This window comes from Bufo bufo, chromosome 10, assembly GCF_905171765.1.
Source record: "Bufo bufo chromosome 10, aBufBuf1.1, whole genome shotgun sequence".
Lineage (NCBI taxonomy): Eukaryota > Metazoa > Chordata > Amphibia > Anura > Bufonidae > Bufo > Bufo bufo.
In genome coordinates this window covers 4650473-4671822 of record NC_053398.1, presented here as the reverse complement: position 1 = coordinate 4671822, position 21350 = coordinate 4650473, and the positions used below count along the sequence as shown (strand labels likewise).

Here is a 21350-nt window from a genome sequence, read left to right as displayed (position 1 = left end):
ATGGGGGGGTGATTTTAATTAGGTGGCGGGAAGAGGGGAGGCTGCACTGACCACCAATGAATATAATACTGGGGAGGGAGGGGGGCCGCACTGGCCACCAATGAGTTAAATACAGGGGTTAATTGTGCGGATCACAGCCCCCTGTAAGAGATCGGGTGCTGCCAGGCAGCAGGGGGCAGTCATGTACACAGTTCTTAGTATATTCTAACTTGAAGCGTCCCCATCACTATGGGAACGCCTCTGTGTTAGAATATACTGTCGGATTTGAGTTTTCACGAAGTGAAAACTCAGCTCTGAAAAAGCTTTTATGCAGACGGATCTGCGATCCGTCTGTGTGAAAGTAGCCTACGGCCACGGATCACGGATGCCAATCTTGTGTGCATCCGTGTTTTTTCACGGACCCATTGACTTGAATGGGTGCGTGAACCGTTGACTGTCAAAAAAATAGGACAGGTCCTATTTTTTTGACGGACAGGAAACACGGATCAGGGCCGCGGATGAACAACGGTGCATTTTCCGAGTTTTCAACGGACCCATTGAAAGACAATGGGTCCGCAGAAAATCACGGAAAACGGAACAACGGCCACGGATGCACACAACGGTCGTGTGCATGAGGCCTTAGCCGCATCGGCCTTCAGGAAGAAAATTATCGTCGGAAACACGCTGCTGGCTACTCTCAGGTACTGCTGGCGGCTTATAAATATAACTTATGTTTTAGACTAATTTATCAAGAATAACTACCTAATATAATGTAAATTTCACATATTTACCGTTCAGTAGTTATAAAAGTAGTTTTCTTCCTCTGCCGCCCACTGTGTTTCCTCATCAAATACCACGACCTGTAGTTCTGAGCCTTTGTCAGGTCGAGCATGCTCAGTGCGTCGCTATCAATTCTCTAGCTAGGGAGTGTCAGTGTGCTGGTGATTACAGAGTAGAGGGGGCGTGGCCGGACTGTACATCAGGCAGCCAATCAATAAACATCAACACTCTCAGCAGGAAAGCTAGAGATTGTGGGGATTGTAGTTTTGTGAGGGAAGATCAGGCGCCATGACACTCTCCGTGTGTTGCAGACTCACACAGCAGCTGGACACATGGACTGCACGGTAAAAAGAAGCTCTGGTTCTATGTGCAGGTACGGGCTCTGGTTCTATGTGCAGGTACGGGCTCTGGTTCTATGTACAGGTACGGGCTCTGGTTCTATGTACAGGTACGGGCTCTGGTTCTATGTACAGGTACGGGCTCTGGTTCTATGTACAGGTACGGGCTCTGGTTCTATGTACAGGTACGGGCTCTGGTTCTATGTACAGGTACGGGCTCTGGTTCTATGTACAGGTACGGGCTCTGGTTCTATGTACAGGTACGGGCTCTGGTTCTATGTACAGGTACGGGCTCTGGTTCTATGTGCAGGTACGGGCTCTGGTTCTATGTGCAGGTACGGGCTCTGGTTCTATGTGCAGGTACGGGCTCTGGTTCTATGTGCAGGTACGGGCTCTGGTTCTATGTGCAGGTACGGGCTCTGGTTCTATGTGCAGGTACGGGCTCTGGTTCTATGTGCAGGTACGGGCTCTGGTTCTATGTGCAGGTACGGGCTCTGGTTCTATGTGCAGGTACGGGCTCTGGTTCTATGTGCAGGTACGGGCTCTGGTTCTATGTGCAGGTACGGGCTCTGGTTCTATGTGCAGGTACGGGCTCTGGTTCTATGTGCAGGTACGGGCTCTGGTTCTATGTGCAGGTACGGGCTCTGGTTCTATGTGCAGGTACGGGCTCTGGTTCTATGTACAGGTACGGGCTCTGGTTCTATGTACAGGTACGGGCTCTGGTTCTATGTACAGGTATGGGCTCTGGTTATATGTACAGGTAAGGGCTCTGGTTCTATGTACAGGTAAGGGCTCTGGTTCTATGTACAGGTATAGGATCTGGTTATATGTACAGGTATGGGATCTGGTTATATGTATATATATGGGATCTGGTTATATGTATAGGTATGGGTTCTGGTTGGGTCACAGCTTGCAGCCTTAATGAAGCTTAAAAAAAATTTGGCTACTTTATCAGAATACCCCTTTGAGGGGATACAAGTACCCCCTGACTTGGACTGAGCCTTTGCTGCCTACCCTGTTGCCTGGGACCATTCTCCTTTTGCACAGAGTATTGTGTAACATGCATTCTGCCAGGGTAGTCCGGCACCTGTGACAGGAATGGCAGCCACGTTGTGCTGGATGTTCCTGCCGTTTTCTCCCTCACCTGTAGCATCCCAATACCCCCTGTACTTCTCACCTGTAACATCCTAATACCACCTGTACCTCTCACCTGTAACATCCTAATACCCCCTGTACCTCTCACCTGTAACATCCTAATACCCCCTGTACTTCTCACCTGTAACATCCTAATACCACCTGTACCTCTCACCTGTAACATCCTAATACCTCCTGTACCTCTCACCTGTAACATCCTAATACCTCCTGTACCTCTCACCTGTAACATCCTAATACCTCCTGCACCTCTCACCTATGACATCCCAATACTTCCTGTACCGCTCACCTGCAACGTCCTAATACCCCCTTTACCTCTCACCTGTAACATCCTAATACCCCCTGTACCTCTCCCCTGTAACGTCCTAATCCCTCCTGTACTTCTCACCTGTAGTATCCCAGTACCCCCTGTATCTCTCACCTGTGACCGCCATGACCAGTGCTTGTTCTGCCGATTGATTTGTCACGGGGTGGAAGGTTCTACAGATGTATTTCACTCCATCGTCGCAGTTCACAGTTGGTTTTACCTTTAAGGTACTTAAAATGCTGTAGGACTTGTCGTCATGCTCACTCTCTATTACATTATGGACATCATTTTTCACGTCGGTCCTATCATCAGATGGCCATCTTACGATTTCGGTCTCCTGGTCCTCCTTGTCCTTCTTCAGCCATGTTATCTCTAAAGTCTTTGATTTAAATCCATTTATGGGACAAGCCAGCGTCATCGGCTCCCCATGCGTCATATATGGTGGACTGAAGATCTTTAATAGCCTCGGAGCAACTGCAAGATCAACAAAAAATATTGATTTAGGCATTATTACCTCAATTTCCTGCTGGCCATACACGAGAGAGTTATATTTTTTTTTAACATTGTACAGAACACATGACATCTTAATCATTGTCAATAGAAGCTCTTTCAAATGAGGCAAAAGTACAGACCAAAAGTTTGGACACACCTTCTCATTCAAAGAGTTTTCTTTATTTTCATGACTATGAAAGCATCAAAACTATGAATTAACACATGTGGAATTATCTACATAACAAACAAGTGTGAAACAACTGAAAATATGTCATATTCTAGGTTCTTCAAAGTAGCCACCTTTTGCTTTGATTACTGCTTTGCACACTCTTGGCATTCTCTTGATGAACTTCAAGAGGTAGTCCCCTGAAATGGTCTTCCAACAGTCTTGAAGGAGTTCCCAGAGATGCTTAGCACTTGTTGGCCCTTTTGCCTTCACTCTGCAGTCCAGCTCACCCCAAACCATCTCGATTGGGTTCAGGTCCGGTGACTGTGGAGGCCAGGTCATCTGGCGCAGCACCCCATCACTCTCCTTCATGGTCAAATAGCCCTTACTTTCAAAGTTTTCCCAATTTTTCGGCTGACTGACTGACCTTCATTTCTTAAAGTAATGATGGCCACTCGTTTTTCTTTACTTAGCTGCTTTTTTCTTGCCATAATACAAATTCTAACAGTCTATTCAGTAGGACTATCAGCTGTGTATCCACCTGACTTCTCCTCAACGCCACTGATGGTCCCAACCCCATTTATAAGGCAAGAAATCCCACTTATTAAACCTGACAGGGCACACCTGTGAAGTGAAGACCATTTCAGGGGACTACCTCTTGAAGCTCATCAAGAGAATGCCAAGAGTGTGCAAAGCAGTAATCAAAGCAAAAGGTGGCTACTTTGAAGAACCTAGAATATGACATATTTTCAGTTGTTTCACACTTGTTTGTTATGTATATAATTCCACATGTGTTAATTCACAGTTTTGATGCCTTCATAGTCATGAAAATAAAGAAAACTCTTTGAATGAGAAGGTGTGTCCAAACTTTTGGTCTGTAATGTATGTATATATATATATATATATATATATATATATAAAAAAAGAAGACGTACAAATGTGTGTATGTTCCGCGATCACTCAAAACCACAACCATCGATTTTAATGAAACTTGGTATACACATCCCTTGCTACCTGGAAAGAAATCTTGCGGGAGTCTCGGCTCTCTAGGACGAACCGTTCCTGAGATATTCCAAAAAATATGACCTCCATTAGCCAATACAAGCCTGGAAGTCTTTCTCTTCTTATCCCACCTGCCATACACACGGTCACATGACCCTCATCAGCCAATAGAAGCTCGCAGGCCTTTACTCCCCACACACAGCTTTACTCCAGGTTTCCATAACAACCCGGCCAAAGTCGCACGACACATAGGGCACAACTACGCTGCTACATGCATCCGTCTTGGATGGATTTGCGACTGTCGCAATGCGACACCATAACCTATCATTATAAAAATAGTTGAGACAAAATGTCGTGCAACACATGTCGTCGTGTAGCTCTAGCATTAAAGAGGCAGGGCCCTGTGGAGGTCACTGTTAAAGGGACGGGGCCCTGTGGAGGTCACTGTTAAAGGGAACCTGTCACTGGGATTTTGTGTATAGAGCTGAGGACATGGCTGCTAGCTCATCCGCAATACCCAGTCCCCATAGCTCTGTGTGCTTTTATTGTGTAAAAAAAATCTGATGATTTGATAGATATTATTATTATTATTATTTATTATTGAAGCGCCATTCATTCCATAGCGCTGTACATATGATAAGTGGTGCACATACATAATACAGACAATTGCACTAATTATGAACAAGACGAGTTACAAACTGGTACAGAAGGAGAGAGGGCCCTGCCCGCGAGGCTTACAATCTACATATGCAAATTAACCTGAGAGGAGTCCTGTAAGTGAGATGAGTCGGGGACAGGACTCATCTCAGGTTCATTTGCATATGTATCAAATCGGGTTTTTTTACACAATAAAAGCACACAGAGCTATGGGGACTGGGTATTGCGGATGTGCTAGCGGCCATCTAGAGGCCCATGTCCTCAGCTCTATACACAAAATCCCAGTGACAGGTTCCCTTTAAAAGGGGCAGGGCCCTGTGGAGGTCACTGTTAAAGGGGCAGGGCCCTGTGGAGGTCACTGTTAAAGGGGCAGGGCCCTGTGGAGGTCACTGTTAAAGGGGCAGGGCCCTGTGGAGGTCACTGTTAAAGGGGCAGGGCCCTGTGGAGGTCACTGTTAAAGGGGCAGGGCCCTGTGGAGGTCACTGTTAAAGGGGCAGGGCCCTGTGGAGGTCACTGTTAAAGGGGCAGGGCCCTGTGGAGGTCACTGTTAAAAGGGCAGGGGGGGGGGGGGGAGGGCCGGCCACACTGGCCACCAATGAGTTAAAAACAGGGAGGTCTGCCCCCTGCTGCCTGGCAGCACCTGCCAGGCAGCAGGGGGCAGTCATGTACACAGTTCTGAGTATATTCTAACTTGAAGCGCCCCCATCACTATGGGAACGGCTCTGTGTTAGAATATACTGTCGGATCTGAGTTTCACGATCTAACTCAAATCCGATGGTATATTCTAACACAGAGGCGTTCCCATGGTGATGGGGACGCTTCAAGTTAAAATATACCATCGGATTGGAGAAAACTCAGATCTGATGGTATATTAATAGGGACTCTTGACTTTACATTGAAAGTCAATGGGGGACGGATCCGTTTGCAATTGCACCATATTGTGTCAACGTCAAACGGATCCGTCCCCATTGACTTGCATTGTAATTCAGGACGGATCCGATTGCCTCCGCACGGCCAGGCGGACACTAAAACGCTGCAAGCTGCGTTCGGGTGTCCGCCTGCTGAGCGGAGGCCAAACGGTGCCAAACTGATGCATTCTGAACGGATCCGCATCCACTCAGAATGCATTGGGGCTCTACGGATCCGTTCGGGGCCGCTTGTGAGAGCCTTCAAACAGAGCTCACTAACGGAACCCCGAACGGAAGTGTGAAAGTAGCCCAAGTTGGTTTTAATCGCTATTGCTACCCCTTTTTCCTTCCCTGTGGCTGCAATCTAAAAGTGTCCTCTGTATTTAGGTGGGTCTCTTGGGCGCATATTATATCGGATTTTAATCGTTTCGCTTCTTTCCAAAACATTGATCTTGTGAAAGGGCTATTAAGGCCTTTAGTATTAATACTAGAGATAGGACACTACAATAGTATTGACCAAGTACAAAAGTTGAATATACAAATGTCACCGTTAAATACGATACAATAGAAAATAAAAGGGGGATAATTTTTTTTTTTTAAAGAAAACCGTAAATATACTGATAGGTAATAACCATTAAACCACTAACTGTAACGGATTAAACTGTAATTATAACAGAGGATTAGGCAAATGTCCGGTTCTAAGTGAACCTTCTGGATCCTCTATTTATCCAGTATATTAAAGGGGGGGAGATCAGAGAAGTTGGTCACTCCATTAATGCTCCCAGTACCTGAAACTAGAAAGGGTTAACTATGGATTGATAACTCTGGATGTTGTAGCCCCTGGTTAGCGCTTACAAGAAGCCTACTGAGTGCTCGTTGAGTATGTTAATGGAGGAGATTGTATGTAAACCTGAGGTGTGATTCTGAGTGTGGAAAAAGGGAGCAGTAACCCACAGCTGGTGATGTATATGATGGATATATGCTGATAATTGCTGAAGACTGTTCTACATGTAAACAGGGTATGGTGCATGAGTTGAATAATAATACCTTATGGATGTATAGGTGACTGGGAATTGATGCTGATTGTTAATATAAGAGTTATTAGTACGGTGCCGGCGCTCCAGGGATGTGGAGCTGAAGAGAAACCACCATGATTGTGTCCTGCTCTTGTGGGGGGTGGGATTGTAGGGTTACTTGTTGATGGGTGGTTACGGGTTTACGTTAAAATTGCATATTCCATTTGATTCTATGCATAGATATAGGCCATGTCTTTTGTAGTCATGTGGTGTGTATTGTATATACTATCTATGATTGATATTGTACATGCCCATTGTTTGTAAACAATGTCTTTTTGATGCTTGAGAATGACAAAAAAAACTGATAATAAAAATGTATCTGATAAAAAAAAAAAAAAAGTTAACTCGCATGAACCCAGATATCGGCAGCCCGAGAAAGCCCCCATCATTTATGTCCATTCTTTAGAAAGCGTCGGTGGTCTCTTCTTTAGTGGAGAGCTTGTATCTTCGCCCAGAGTCACCAGCAACCAGCTGCTCGCTCTTTATCGTGATGCTGTTCTTGGCTTTCACTGGGGAATCGCCGCTTGCTGGCAGGGAGGATTCTAAGCGCGTCGTCTCTCTTGGCGCTTCTGTGCTGTGAACTGCGGGCGCTATCTTGGATTTTACTGGGGGCCAAAACAAAGACCTCTAATCTTGCTGGGTGCCGCTTCCTTCCGTTTAGTGCTGCCCATATTGTGGAGGTGAGGGTGCGGTCTGTATTATGGGGCTGCTCAGGGGGTTGTGGAGTGTTGTGTGCAGCTTATTTGTGTGGTACCTGCCGGAGCTGTTGTGCTGCGCGTCCTCTTAGCTCCGCATCCGCCCCCCCCCCCACACGAGAGAGTTTTGACATCCGTAATGATGTATTTTGATCACTGATCAAGATGGACCCCGCACCCCCCACCCCAGGTCAGAAGTTCGGCCCATCTCATGCGGCAAGACAGGAGCCCCTTCCAGGTCACAGTTCAAAACAGAAGTAGAGCCGAGGGCATAAGTCTCCGGCTGCACCCAGGTCATAGACCCAACTAAGAAAATACAGTTCAACGTTTATATGTATATAATGCATTAATTCCAGAGCAGTGCACATGCTCCTCCGAGTATATAACATCACATTACCATTATATGATCCCGGTGAGAGACGACTTACCTCCAGTGACCCGCAATGTTCTCTGCTGAGAGCTTGGTTCTGTCAGTGCCGGGTGTGATACACGTACAGAGAATTCTGCTCCGTTATCTTCAGAGAAGCTGGGGGTGATGTGAATAGAACACTGACAGCTGTAAGTGGAAAGTCTACGCCATGAAATACAGCGGAGAAGACGGGATCTATCGGGTTTTATATCTGCCGTCATCTCCAGCTCTAGGGGCCTCTGTGTGGGGTTGACATCCCCATTCATCAGCCTCTGCTGCTCCACATCATCCATCATCAAGTCTCTGGACCTCCAGGTGTGGACCTCCTTCATCTCCCCTCCACGTCTCTTCAGACATAAAGAGATCTTCAGATCATTAGGCTTGAAGTTTGTAATGTGACAGGTCAGAGTCGTCCTGCTCATGTCAATCAGTGGATCGCCGCCAGTGATCTCAGAAACGCTGGGGGGTTCTGTAGGAGACAAAGACAAAACCGCCAGGAACCATCACAACCAATGAGCACACACTGAGCCAATGGTAAATCTGAAGAGCGATGGGTAATGGTGGATCCATCACAGCGTAACTAGATCCATTTACCCCTCAGAAGTCTGGGAATGCGGGTGACAGCCCCTCGTAGAAGCCGTAACGTCACCCGACTGTCCCAGACACAGAACTGAGAATCAGCGGAGGACGAGTGAAACACCACAGGTCACTGTTCACACCCAGCATTGGACAAGACGACTTACTGACCACCAGGCTCCGTACACAGGACTCACCTTTCTTGAGGACTTGGTAGTAAAGCAAAACAGCAGATAATAAAACCGCCATCCCAAGTATCGTACAGATCACGGCAGCCGCTACTTCTCTGGAGTTATCTTCTCGCTCTGGAATCATAAGAAATAAATTAAATCCAGACATGTGGCCGACAGATCAGATTTAGCCCTTAGTAAAGCGGATATCAATACAAGGGTAAATCTCACTAATGCTGGCCATACACATTACGCCAAACAACCACCCAGTTTCTCCCATCCCCCCTACACATGCATGCTCAGCTGACCAGTCCATCCACCATACATCTATGAATGGGCCCTTTAAGAAGGCTGGCGATGAGAGAAGTGATGGTGAACGATTCACTTTGTGCCACATCACTATTCATAATAAATCCCCAGAGACGAGTGCGACTGCGTTCTCAGAGTGTAAAAACAACCTATTGAAAAAAAGCTACGACTGGGGGGGGAAGGGGGGGTCGCGAGGACGACCGCGTGCTAGAGGCGCTCCGGTGTGAAGGGCAGCTGATCACAGCTACAAGCATACAGAAAAGGCCACTGCCGGTTACAGCGGCTGTACTGGGAGGCATGGCCGGGCGGTCACCATGCCACGCAGGAGGGCCACCTTGGCAGGTACAAGGAGAGAGCCATGGCACATCTCTCCACTGACAAGCATGGCGCCAGCAGCGCGGCAGAGAACGCATGGCAGCACGGTCAGGAGGCAAAGCTCTGCCTCTGGAGAAGAAAGCAGCCTTGCAGGTAGGCTCTCTGATGCCTCCACAGTTAAGGGGATATGAAGACACACCTAATGATGACGGGGTTAAGGGGGCAGTGCAGCAATAAAAGAAATGCCCCTGTGTCAGCGACATCCTCTCCCTCATCTAAAGGCCCAAGAAATACGAAAAAACATCTGCCTCCCCAGACAGTCATGGCGCCTCTGACCTACAGTCTTTTCCCTCATCTCATGAGCCCATCCCAGAGAGGACCATGAAGAAAATGCTGCCGAGTCTGCAGAAGGACATAAGCGATAATATCAGCGCCATGATGCAGCGTCCCCAAACCTCGGCTCCGACACAGATCCTACAGAAAACAAAATGGGGGAATACGCCAAAGTCTTCAATGGCCTGGTGGCCTCTCATAATGACTTGACTGACAAGACAGAGTCCACCACGGATAAGCTCACAGACATGGAGGATCCCTCTAGAAGGAAAAACCTTAAAATCAGAGGCATATCTGAAGACGTTTCCACAGCTGACCTCCCAAGTTATCTGAAAGATCTGCTCGAAGCACAGGTTCCACAACTGACGGACAGGTTGTGGACGCCTTGTATGTAGTTGTTAGTACTTTGAAGTGAATTTGCTGGGGGATGTGGAGCCGGTGAAGGGATTGGCAGAGGGGAGCGGCAGAGGAGTAACAGGGTGGGAGGGGGATCAGTCGGGCAGCAGAGTTGAGGATAGATTGGAGGGGTGCGAGAGATGGGAGGCCACAGAGGAGGATGTTGCAGTAGTCCAGGCGGGAGATGATGAGGGCATGCACAAGCATTTTTGCAGACTTCTGGTTGAGGAAAGCGCGGATGTGAGATATATTGCGGAGTTGGAGGCGGCAGGAGGTGGAAAGGCCTCTTTGCCAGATTCCAATCTCAGGTTAATGTATGGCAGTGTTATTGCTTCTTACTGGTGCGATGTGTATGGATATTGATTTTGAGCTTTTAAAATTACGTAATTTCATGATAGCGGCCTTAACAGCCCCTACAAAATGAAGCTTAGGTGGGACGAGGCATTATGGGGGAAAAGAGCGACATACGTTTTATTCAGGAGACACCTCCAAAGAGATAAAGTCCCTTAAAGCATACACCCAAAATTCCCAAATATATTCCCGACTTTCAATAAGAAAAAGATAGGAGTCAGGATAGGCGTCATGGACTCAGTGGAGGGGATTTATCAAGACTGGTGTCTCCATGCCCCAGTCTGGATGCGGATCTCTGCCTGCTGTGCACCAGATATTCGCCAGCCTCAGGCGAGCGTATAGTAAATCCTGTTATTGCTGACCCCCAGAGCAGATATGATCATTATGGGGGATATTAATAATGTCAGATACACCCCGGCCAATATCTACGCTCCGCATAGGAATCCGCACACTTTCCTGGCTAGGTCCTTCTAAGGTACAATCCAAAAAGAGTCATTACAGGAGGAGACTTTAATAATACTGACCTAGAGCTGGACACCTCCACCACGTCATACTGACCTAGAGCTGGACACCTCCACCGCGTCATACAGGTCTCCTAACACAGCTTCACTAGGAGGATCTCCATGACCCGTGGAGATGTCCACATGTCTCAGAAAGACACTTTACTTTTTATTATAATAGACATTTATAATACTCCAGAAGTGATAATTTTTTGGTGGATAAACATACATTGCAATTACTACTCATAGCGGACATAAGAGCGATTACCGGGAGCGATCACGCCCCAACCGCGATACATGCTTCAAATGAGGGAAGCTATAGCTATTCGCCTTGGCGTCTTAATGAATATCTATTAAGTCAGTCCTCGTTAGGGAAATAGATCAGACCAACTATCCCTATTCTGTGAGAGTAACTCCTCGTCTTCTCCCTTTCGGTTATGCTCACCCCATAAAGCCCTCACGAGGAGCACTCTATTACAGGCGGCTCAAGAATCAAAAAAGAAAGAAAACACCCAACTTCTGATAGAAAACATAAGACGAGAAGCCCAAAATAAACTCCAGATAAGGGTCCATTCACACGTCCGTTTTGGTGTTCCGCATCCGTTCCGATTAAAAACGGTACGTTATGCAGATCCATTCATTTTCAATGGAATCCGCAAATAATCGGAGAGCACTCATGGTGCTCTCAGATTCCGTGATTCCGTTCCGTGGGTTCCGTTATTCAGATCCTGGAAAAAAAATATACCCTGTCCTACTATTTGTCCGATTTTGCATTCCGTCATCCCATTCTAGTCAATGGATCCGTCAAAAAATCGGATGACATGCTAAAAGCATCCTTATGTCATCCAGATTTTCGGATCCGCAAAAAACAGGAACGTTTATCTGGAAAGGTAAAAATACTGACGTGTGAATGCACCCTAACAATAAGCTCTTGTGGGAATATAGAGCAAAACTACAAGGCCTATTGCTACTGCGGAAGGAGGAAATGCTCAGATTATACCCACTAGACTCGTATAGGATTAGCAAAGATCAGACGCTAATGGACAACAAAATCATAGAACCTGAACGGATAGCAAATACATTGGCATCAATCCAAGCTAAACTATATAACCCACCGAGCGACAAAAATACCCGTCAGCCAACTAAACAAGAGACAAAAACATTTCTTGATAATATAAATCTCCCCAAGATTTCATTTCAGATTCACAACTAGACGCCATTTCTGCTCCGATATCCATAAAAGTAGTAATGGATGTTAACGGAAAATGCAAATGTGATCGCACACTACATCCAGCACTCTGCCCTCCATGCTGGATGAGACATTGGTGTACATTTTGGCCAAAGCGTAATAAGCCACTCACCACGTCAAGGTCGTCTCATTTGAGTGGTCCCTAACACTAGTTCCTACCTGTTCATGGGCCATGACAGCCACACAAAGTCCAGGGAATGCAGGTCAGCGTGCACGCCAAGCACACTCTGCTTTTAACCCCGTCCGGTGCCATTACAGCTTTCATCGGATCCAGGGATGCAAGTACCAACATGCATGCTGAACCCACCATATACTTCTCCTGGAGCCAGATGGCTAATGGTAGGTTCTATATAAGCAGACTCAGTTTTATACTGACTTTAAAACCAGCCTCAAGGACAGATTGACTGGCCAGGTGTGCACGGGTTGTGCTGACCCAATCCCCCACATTTTTCTTTGTAGCATATATTGGAGGCGTGGCGATCTCCTTGGAGTCATTGCACACCTGGCCAGTCAATCTGTCCTGGAGGCTGGTTTTAAAGTCAGTATAAAACTGAGTCTGCTTATATAGAACCTACCAGTAGCCATTTGGCTCCAGGAGAAGTATATAGTGGGCTCAGCATGCATGTTGGTACTTGCATCCCTGGATCCGATGAAAGCTGTAATGGCACCGGACGGGGTTAAAAGCAGAGTGTGCTTGGCTTGCATGCTGACCTGCATTCCCTGGACTTTGTGTGGCTGTCATGGCCCATGAACAGGTAGGAACTAGTGTTAGGGACCACTCAAATGAGACGACCTTGACGCGGTGAGTGGCTTATTACGCTTTGGCCAAAATGTACACCAATGTCTCATCCAGCATAGAGGCAGGGCAGAGTGCTGGATGTAGTGTGCGATCACATTTGTATTTTCCGTTTGTATATGTATTTCGCCATAGTGATATGCACCTACATACGGGTTGTGCTGACCCAATCACCCACATTTTTCTTTGTAGTAATGGATGTTGTCCTTCACCTTTCCAAGAACACACATTGGATTTAGAGCGGATGTACTCACTAGGAGTAGTCACTACGGAGGAGGGGGGGGGGGGGGGGGGCCTGATTCGGTAGTGATAGATCAGACCCCATACTGGTGGAACCATCAAGCTCCATAGGCATTTCCTTTAATTAAAGTACTTGACCCTTTAAATACCCAATAAATAGAATCCAAGGATTGGTTTATAGATCTGATTACATCACTGAAAATCTGGAAGAGGTTCCTGACCATTATCACTAAACCCCAGACATCTTAGCGGCTGACGTTCCTATTACCGTATTTTTTGCCCTATAAGACGCACCACCCCCCAAAAAAAAAAAAAAGTCGGAGGAAAATGGCAGTGCATCTTATGGAGCGAATGCTGCCGTTTACACTGATACACTGCCGACCGCATGCTGCACAGCGCGGTCTGAGGTGTATCAGCGAGGAGGGCTGGGGGCCGGCATCTTGTTTTGTAATGGCAGCGGGGCCCAGTGCAGTCACTGTATTCTATTGCACCGGGCACGGCTCACTGTACTAATCGTATCTAACTGCAGGCAATGTTTAACTATAGAATATCTTCAATCCAGCAGCCAGTACTTACGTCCGTAGCAGGCAGGAGGCTGGGCGGGCACTGGCAGCGTAACTCACTACGTCACGCGCCTGCTCCGCCCACTTTATGAATGAAGCAGGCGGCGCGGGAAGTAGTGAGTTACGCTGCCAGTGCCCGCCCAGCCTCCTGCCTGCTACGGACGTAAGTACTGGCTGCTGGATTGAAGATATTCTATAGTTAAACATTGCCTGCAGTTAGATACGATTAGTACAGTGAGCCGTGCCCGGTGCAATAGAATACAGTGACTGCACTGGGCCCCGCTGCCATTACAAAACTACTGTAGATGCCAGCTCCCACCCCCTGTATTGGGGGGGTCATTCACTGACTGACCTTCCTATTATATCACTGAGCCCCCAGACATCTCAGCGGCTGACCTTCCTATTATATCACTGAGCCCCCAGACATCTCAGCGGCTGACCTTCCTATTATATCACTGAGCCCCCAGACATCTCAGCGGCTGACCTTCCTATTAGATCACTGAGCCCCCAGACATCTCAGCGGCTGACCTTCCTATTCTATCACTGTACCCCCAGACAGTGCAACCCAATATACTGCTCCAACATAACCAGATACCACAGTGCAGCACAATATACCGCCCCAGCAGAACCAGATACCACAGTGCAGCACAATATACCGCCCCAGCAGAGCCAGATACCACAGTGCAGTACAATATACCGCCCTAGCAGAACCAGATACCACAGTGCAGCACAATATACCGCCCCAGCAGAACCAGATACCACAGTGCAGCACAATATACTGCCCCAGCAGAACCAGATACCACAGTGCAGCACAATATACCGCCCCAGCAGAACCAGATACCACAGTGCAGCACAATATACCGCCTCAGCAGAACCAGATACCACAGTGCAGCACAATATACTGCCCCAGCAGAACCAGATACCACAGTGCAGCACAATATACTGCCCCAGCAGAACCAGATACCACAGTGCAGCACAATATACCGCCCCAGCAGAACCAGATAACACAGTGCAGCACAATATACCGCCCCAGCAGAACCAGATACCACAGTGCAGCACAATATACCGCCCCAGCAGAGCCAGCAATACCATAGGGCAGCACAATATACCGCCTCAGCAGAACCAGATACCACAGTGCAGCACAATATACTGCCCCAGCAGAACCAGATACCACAGTGCAGCACAATATACCGCCCCAGCAGAACCAGATAACACAGTGCAGCACAATATACCGCCCCAGCAGAACCAGATACCACAGTGCAGCACAATATACCGCCCCAGCAGAACCAGATACCACAGTGCAGCACAATATACTGCCCCAGCAGAACCAGATACCACAGTGCAGCACAATATACTGCCCCAGCAGAACCAGATACCACAGTGCAGCACAATATACTGCCCCAGCAGAACCAGATACCACAGTGCAGCACAATATACCGCCCCAGCAGAACCAGATACCTCCCCTGAAGTTGCCACGTTCTCTGCTCCTACTCCAGTTGCCTCAGGATGGCAATACAGTTGAGTTTAGGAGCCTGGAGGGTGCCGGAGGCCATCGGCCAGGTACATAGGTACTTGATGCTCCCAGCGTAACTTCAGTCTGGGAGCATCAGATCATTACTTACCTGGCTGATGGCCGTAAAGAGGGCTTAGGTGGGGCCCTGCTCATCGGCCCACCAGGAAGTTTCCCTGTAGGATCTATGGACAGTCTGGCCGTGTGTAGATTTGTACCTGGTCGTCCCCAGTGTCAGATTTTTTTGTTAGGTGGTTGCTACTCTACATAGGTTCACAGGAGTTAGTGTAGGTTACACTGGAACCCAAGCATTTTGGTAGGTGTCATTCTCAGCGTGAGCTGAATGTTGGGGCGAGGGGCTACCGGGGGCACTAGGGCAGACTGCACATAATAGGAGGAGGATTTAGTATAATATTCCGGTTCCGTCGGGCCATGATGTTCTCCGCTGTTTTCCGTCTCCTGGATTTCAGGTCACTTTGCAGTGGGATAAGACATAGAATAAGTACAGCAGGAAGACCAGAGAGCGGCGTCTCCGTATCTGCCCTGTTATACTATGGAATATTACAGAAAAGGGGAAACGACCCCAGGAGGTGCCAAAAAGGAGGAGGGGGGCAGGTGCCCACCCAATGTACCCACAATGACACCCCTGAGAAATAACTCGGCACAAGCTCCCGAGTACAATATCAGAACGGCAAAGAAAATGGAGCTTAAAGTGCCAGATAATAAATGTTATAAATATTTTATTGTAGCATAGCAAAACATAAAAGTTACATACAAGAGATGCAGGAGGACAAGGAACATAAAGGGGCAGGGAAAGGGAAGAACGGCGCCACCCTGGGAGGGACACTCTGGTCATATTTACTTAAATATATAGGATCAGCGGGATATGTATATGGAAAACAATAAATAACCTGCCCGCAGACCAACTATATGTACATGGTGAAAGGTGAGTCACAAAGTAACTGCAAAAACCAAACATGGACATCCGGCCATACAAAATGTGAGCCTAACAGGTAAGTAGACATCCAGATGGAAAGAAACCGGGGGATGGAAATGCAGATGAGACTCACCAAGGACAGACCAGGAGTGGAACAACCAGGATGGTGCTACCCCAACGCGCGTTTTGGTGTGCCTTCGTCGACCCCCTGACGAAGGCACGCCGAAACGCGCGTTGGGGTAGCACCATCCTGGTTGTTCCACTCCTGGTCTGTCCTTGGTGAGTCTCATCTGCATTTCCATCCCCCGGTTTCTTTCCATCTGGATGTCTACTTACCTGTTAGGCTCACATTTTGTATGGCCGGATGTCCATGTTTGGTTTTTGCAGTTACTTTGTGACTCACCTTTCACCATGTACATATAGTTGGTCTGCGGGCAGGTTATTTATTGTTTTCCATATACATATCCTGCTGATCCTATATATTTAAGTAAATATGACCAGAGTGTCCCTCCCAGGGTGGCGCCGTTCTTCCCTTTCCCTGCCCCTTTATGTTCCTTGTCCTCCTGCTTCTCTTGTATGTAACTTTTATGTTTTGCTATGCTACAATAAAATATTTATAACATTTATTATCTGGCACTTTAAGCTCCATTTTCTTTGCCGTTCTGATATGGAATATTACAGCCTATGATGTTCTGACATTTCGGGGGTTGGGGCTCCTCACCTGTTACTCTCAGGGTGAAGTTCTTCATCAGGTCCTGCTGCAGAGATCGATGCTTCACCACACATGAATATTTGTAGCCGTCGTCCTCCATTGTAGGATATAAGGTCAGCTGACTGCTAGTACTGAACGTCCCGTCGGTATTAATAACGGAGTCCCCGGTGCAGGTTCCTTTGTTCAGTACAACGCATTTTGTAGAGTCTTTCTCGTTTTGCACCCAGCGAATGGTGATATCTTCAGGGTAAAAGTTGCTTATGTCACAGGACACCACTTTCTCGTTTCCCAACTCCACTGTGATGGCATCTCCGGGTATCAGGGCAGCCGAGGGCACAGCTACACAAGAGAGAACACTCATTATTACCATCTGTATGCATCGTATCACATGAAATGATTCCACCAGTACATATTGGAGGAAATTTCAAGTTTTTTTTGGGGACTTTGATATAGATAGGTTATCCTTACGATCGGTCATTTATATCAGATCGGGGAGAGGGTGGGGGGAGTTGGATCAGATGCTTCTCAGTAGCGCTTCAGTAACCGGCTCTGTCACTTAACGAGCTGTGGTTCTGGTGTTACTGAAAAACAGCTGATAAAGGGTTAATGTTATAATACACTGTGGTTCACTACTAAAATAGTTTCCATTTTTACTGAGATGCTTACTATGCACTTTCAGTGGTACAAAAGGCTAATGTGACTTTACTATGCAGTATGTATTCCAAAAAGCTGTATATGGGAGGGAAATAGTTAACTGGTAGTTCTTAGTAACTGGCCACACTTTCCCCTGGCTGGAGACTTGCTGCTGGTTAGTCGGCCAAGAGTTAAGATTTGTATGCTGCTGTTGGTGGGCAACCACACAAGCTAAAGCAGAAAAAAGGAATCTTCCAGGGAGACACCATCCCTGTGAGTGAAAAGCCTGAATTATTGCAGAAGGTTCAGGACCACCCAAAGGGACAGTGCTTGGACAAAGACAGAAGAGGTAACACATGCATACGGCTACAAACTTTACTGCACATGGTTTGGGTTATATTGCTTGGCTGGCCACCCGAAATAGGACTGCACTACACAGTTGGGCATTGCAGAGAACTTGCACGACTTTGGTCAGTTGCAAAGATTGCATGTATCTGTGAAAAGAGGCTCATGGAGGAGCACCAAAGTAGCCTTTGAGAAAATCATACCTTGTGATATACCTGAGCCTACTGAAAGTGTTTGAACTGTGACACCCATCTTCTTTTCAGTAAAAGAAAGGCTATAATTTACTATAACCAAGCCCCCCTGGGTATTGGTGTCCACATCAGCTTCCCATGTTCTCCTGTTCCCTCCCCCATGTCCTATTCATCTAACATCAAGGGCACCCAACTACCACCAGGCAGTGGACCTCTACAGTTCATGAATTGCTTAATTGGAAATTCTTCTTCTGTAACATTAGAACGGAATCCAAGAGCCCAATGTGATATGGAACGGCAACACAGGCATCGAAGGGATCCACATCTATAACTTCTGGAGAATTACTAAGCGTGATCTTGTTCCTTTCTACAAGCCGTCGGAGTCTACCAGGGGCCAGAATGTTCTTTATAGTGGGAGACTGTTTGTAGGGGATGTTGGGGGTACTTTACATAGATGGGGGTCTTTCATAAGCCGTGGAACTTTTGTTCTCACTGTGTGCGGTGGAATAAGATGTGAGAAAACTTCAATTCTTAGGAGTTCCTTCGTTAGGGGAATATTTTGGGTACTGGGCTGCAAACATTGGATCTGTGGCAGTTGTTTAGTTCTCTGGTAGGCCTCTTTGATGGGAAGGGGTATACTTTCTCTGAAAAGCACTTTCTCAGGACATTCGCTTGTTCACAGAAGGTTTCATCTTCAGTTCAGTTTTTCCTTATCCTTTTAAAGTGGCTAAAGGGAATGGTGGTTAGCCATTTCTTGTAGTGGTGACTTGTAAAATGTAGGTTTCTTTTGCCTCTGGTCATTATGAGAAATGGTGATACCTAGAATGTTGACGGTGTCCCGATGGTTACAATGGCAACCAGATGCCTTCACAGGCTTCCGGCTTGCCATGGTATATCTGAAGCTGATCAGGCTCCTGCTAAGTGTACATGAAAATACACTATACAGTGTACTGCAGTGTATTACAGATGCATCAGACCTACTGGATCTTCAAGAACCAAGTGGGTCTGGTTGAAAACAAAAAAAAGTGTGGAAAAAAGTAAACAAACAAAAAAAAGTTAAAAAAAAAAAAACACCATACTTCTAACTAAAATTATAATATATAATAACATAATTGGTTAAAAATGTAAAAAATTAAAAACACTACACGTTTGGTATCGCCGCGTCCGTAATGACCTGATCCTGATCTATAAAAGGATCACGTTACTTTTACCGCACGGTGAACGCCATTAAAAACACACAAAAAAACAACTATGATGAATTGCAATTTTGTCTACCTAACTTCCCAAAAAAATGGTATAAAAAAAGTGATCAAAAGAGTCATAGGTACCCAAAATTAGTACCAAACAAACAGTCACCTCATCCCACCAAAAAATTAGCCTCTACATAAGACAATAGGCCCAAAAAATTTTTAAAAATAGGTCTTTAAGAAAACAGACACAAAAACAAGATTTTTTTTCAAAAATGCTTTGATTGTGTAAAAAAATTAAATAAAAAATAGATATTTTAGGTGTTGCCCTGTCCGTAACAACCTGCTCTATAAAAAGATCATGTGATCCAACCCGTCTGGTGAACGCAGTAAAAAAAAAATAATAATAATAATTAATAAATAAATATATATATATATATATATATATATATATATATATTATTTTTTTTTTTTTTTTTTTTTTTTAAATAGAATAAAATTAAAAAAATCAGGCCAAAAAAGCCATTTTTTTCACCTTACATCACAAAAAGTGTAACATCAAGCGATCAAAAAGTCATATGTGCCCCAAAATGGTACCAATCAAACCATCATCTCATCCCACAAAAAACGAAACCCTACCTAAGAGAAATCGCCCAAAAGATTAATTAAAATATGGCTTTCAGAAAATGGATACACAAAAACATGATTTTTTTTCAAAAATGCTTTTATTGTGTAAAATAAAATTTAAAAAAGGCACATATTAGGCATCTCTGTGTCCGTAACAACCTGCTCTATAAAAATAGCATGTGATCCAACCCGTCTGGTGAACGCCGTAAAAAAAAAAAAAAAAAAGTGCCTAAAACGCTACTTTTTTATCACCTTACATCACAAAAATTGTAATACCAAGCGATCAAAAATTCATATGTGCCCCAAAATTGTACCAAATAGTCATCTCAATTTACTGCTAGGTTTTGGAGGGCTCTTTGCAAGCTGCTGAAAGTGTTCGAGCACTTCTCATCAGTATATCATCCTCAGTCTAAAGGCCAAGTGGAATGGGTCAACCAGATCCTTACATTATGATGAGCGGGTCAAGCTCTTGCCCTGGGCAGAATTTTCCTATAACAATCATGTTGGCGAAGCCTCCCAGAAATCACCATTCTTCACTGTTTATGGCCAACAACCCAATATCCCACTTCCAGTACCGTCTACCTCCGGCCTTCCTGTGGTTGATGAGATCACTAGAGATTATTTGAAGATTTGGAAGGAAACTGAGACTGCCTTGGAGGAAGCATCTGCAAGAATGAAGGACTTTGCAGATAGGAGGCGCAGAAGTGGTCCTCAATTTCGTCCTGGTGATAAGGTCTGGCTGTCTTCTAAATACATCTGGCTTAGGCCTCATGCACACAAACGTATTTTCTTTCCGTGTCCGTTCCGGTTTTTTTTGTGGACCGTATGCGGAAAAAATTGAAGGTACTCCGTGTGCATTCCATTTCCGTATGTCCGTATTTTCGTTCCACAAAAAAATAGAACATGTCCTATTATTGTCTGCATTACGGACAAGGATAGTACTGTTCTATTAGGGGCCAGCTGTTCCATTCCGCAAAATACAGAATGCACAAAGTCATCCGTATTTTTGCGGATCCGTTTTTTGCGGACCGCAAAATACATACGGACGTGTGCATGAGGCCTTAAGATACCTTCCTATAAATTGGGTCCGCGCTTTATTGGTTCATTTGAAGTCCAAGAGACAATTAATGAGGTGTCCTACAAGTTGAAGTTGCCTGCCTCTCTCCGGGTACCGAATTTATTCCATGTCTCTCTGCTGAAGCCAGTCGTCCTCAATCGTTTCTTTAAAAAACCTGCCTCTACTCCTACTTTGGTCAGTGAAAGGAATGTCTACGAGGTCAAAATTCTGGGCATGAAGAAGAGAAGAGGTAGGACCTTGTTTCTCGTGGACTGAAAAGCATTTGGTCTTGTGGAAAGGTCTTGGGAAGCAAGAGAGAACATCAATGCCCCCCTTCTTCAGATTTTTTTTTTGTTAGGGCCAGGCCTGAGGAGAGCGGGTGTAAATTGGTA

At 46.0% G+C, this 21350-nt stretch overlaps 1 protein-coding gene across 2 annotated transcripts in view; it reads right to left on the bottom strand.

Moving 5' to 3' along the window:
• The window catches only part of LOC120980494, a 61200-nt gene that overhangs the window by 22107 nt on the left and 17743 nt on the right, over window positions 1-21350 (bottom strand). For both annotated transcript variants that reach the window (XM_040409629.1, XM_040409630.1), the window contains exons 3-6: window positions 16928-17257; window positions 8735-8842; window positions 7981-8430; window positions 2671-3030 (exon numbers count right to left, since the gene is read on the bottom strand). In XM_040409629.1, coding sequence (XP_040265563.1) covers window positions 2671-3030; window positions 7981-8430; window positions 8735-8842; window positions 16928-17257 — 1248 coding nt within the window. The remainder of the gene's footprint in view (window positions 1-2670; window positions 3031-7980; window positions 8431-8734; window positions 8843-16927; window positions 17258-21350) is intronic.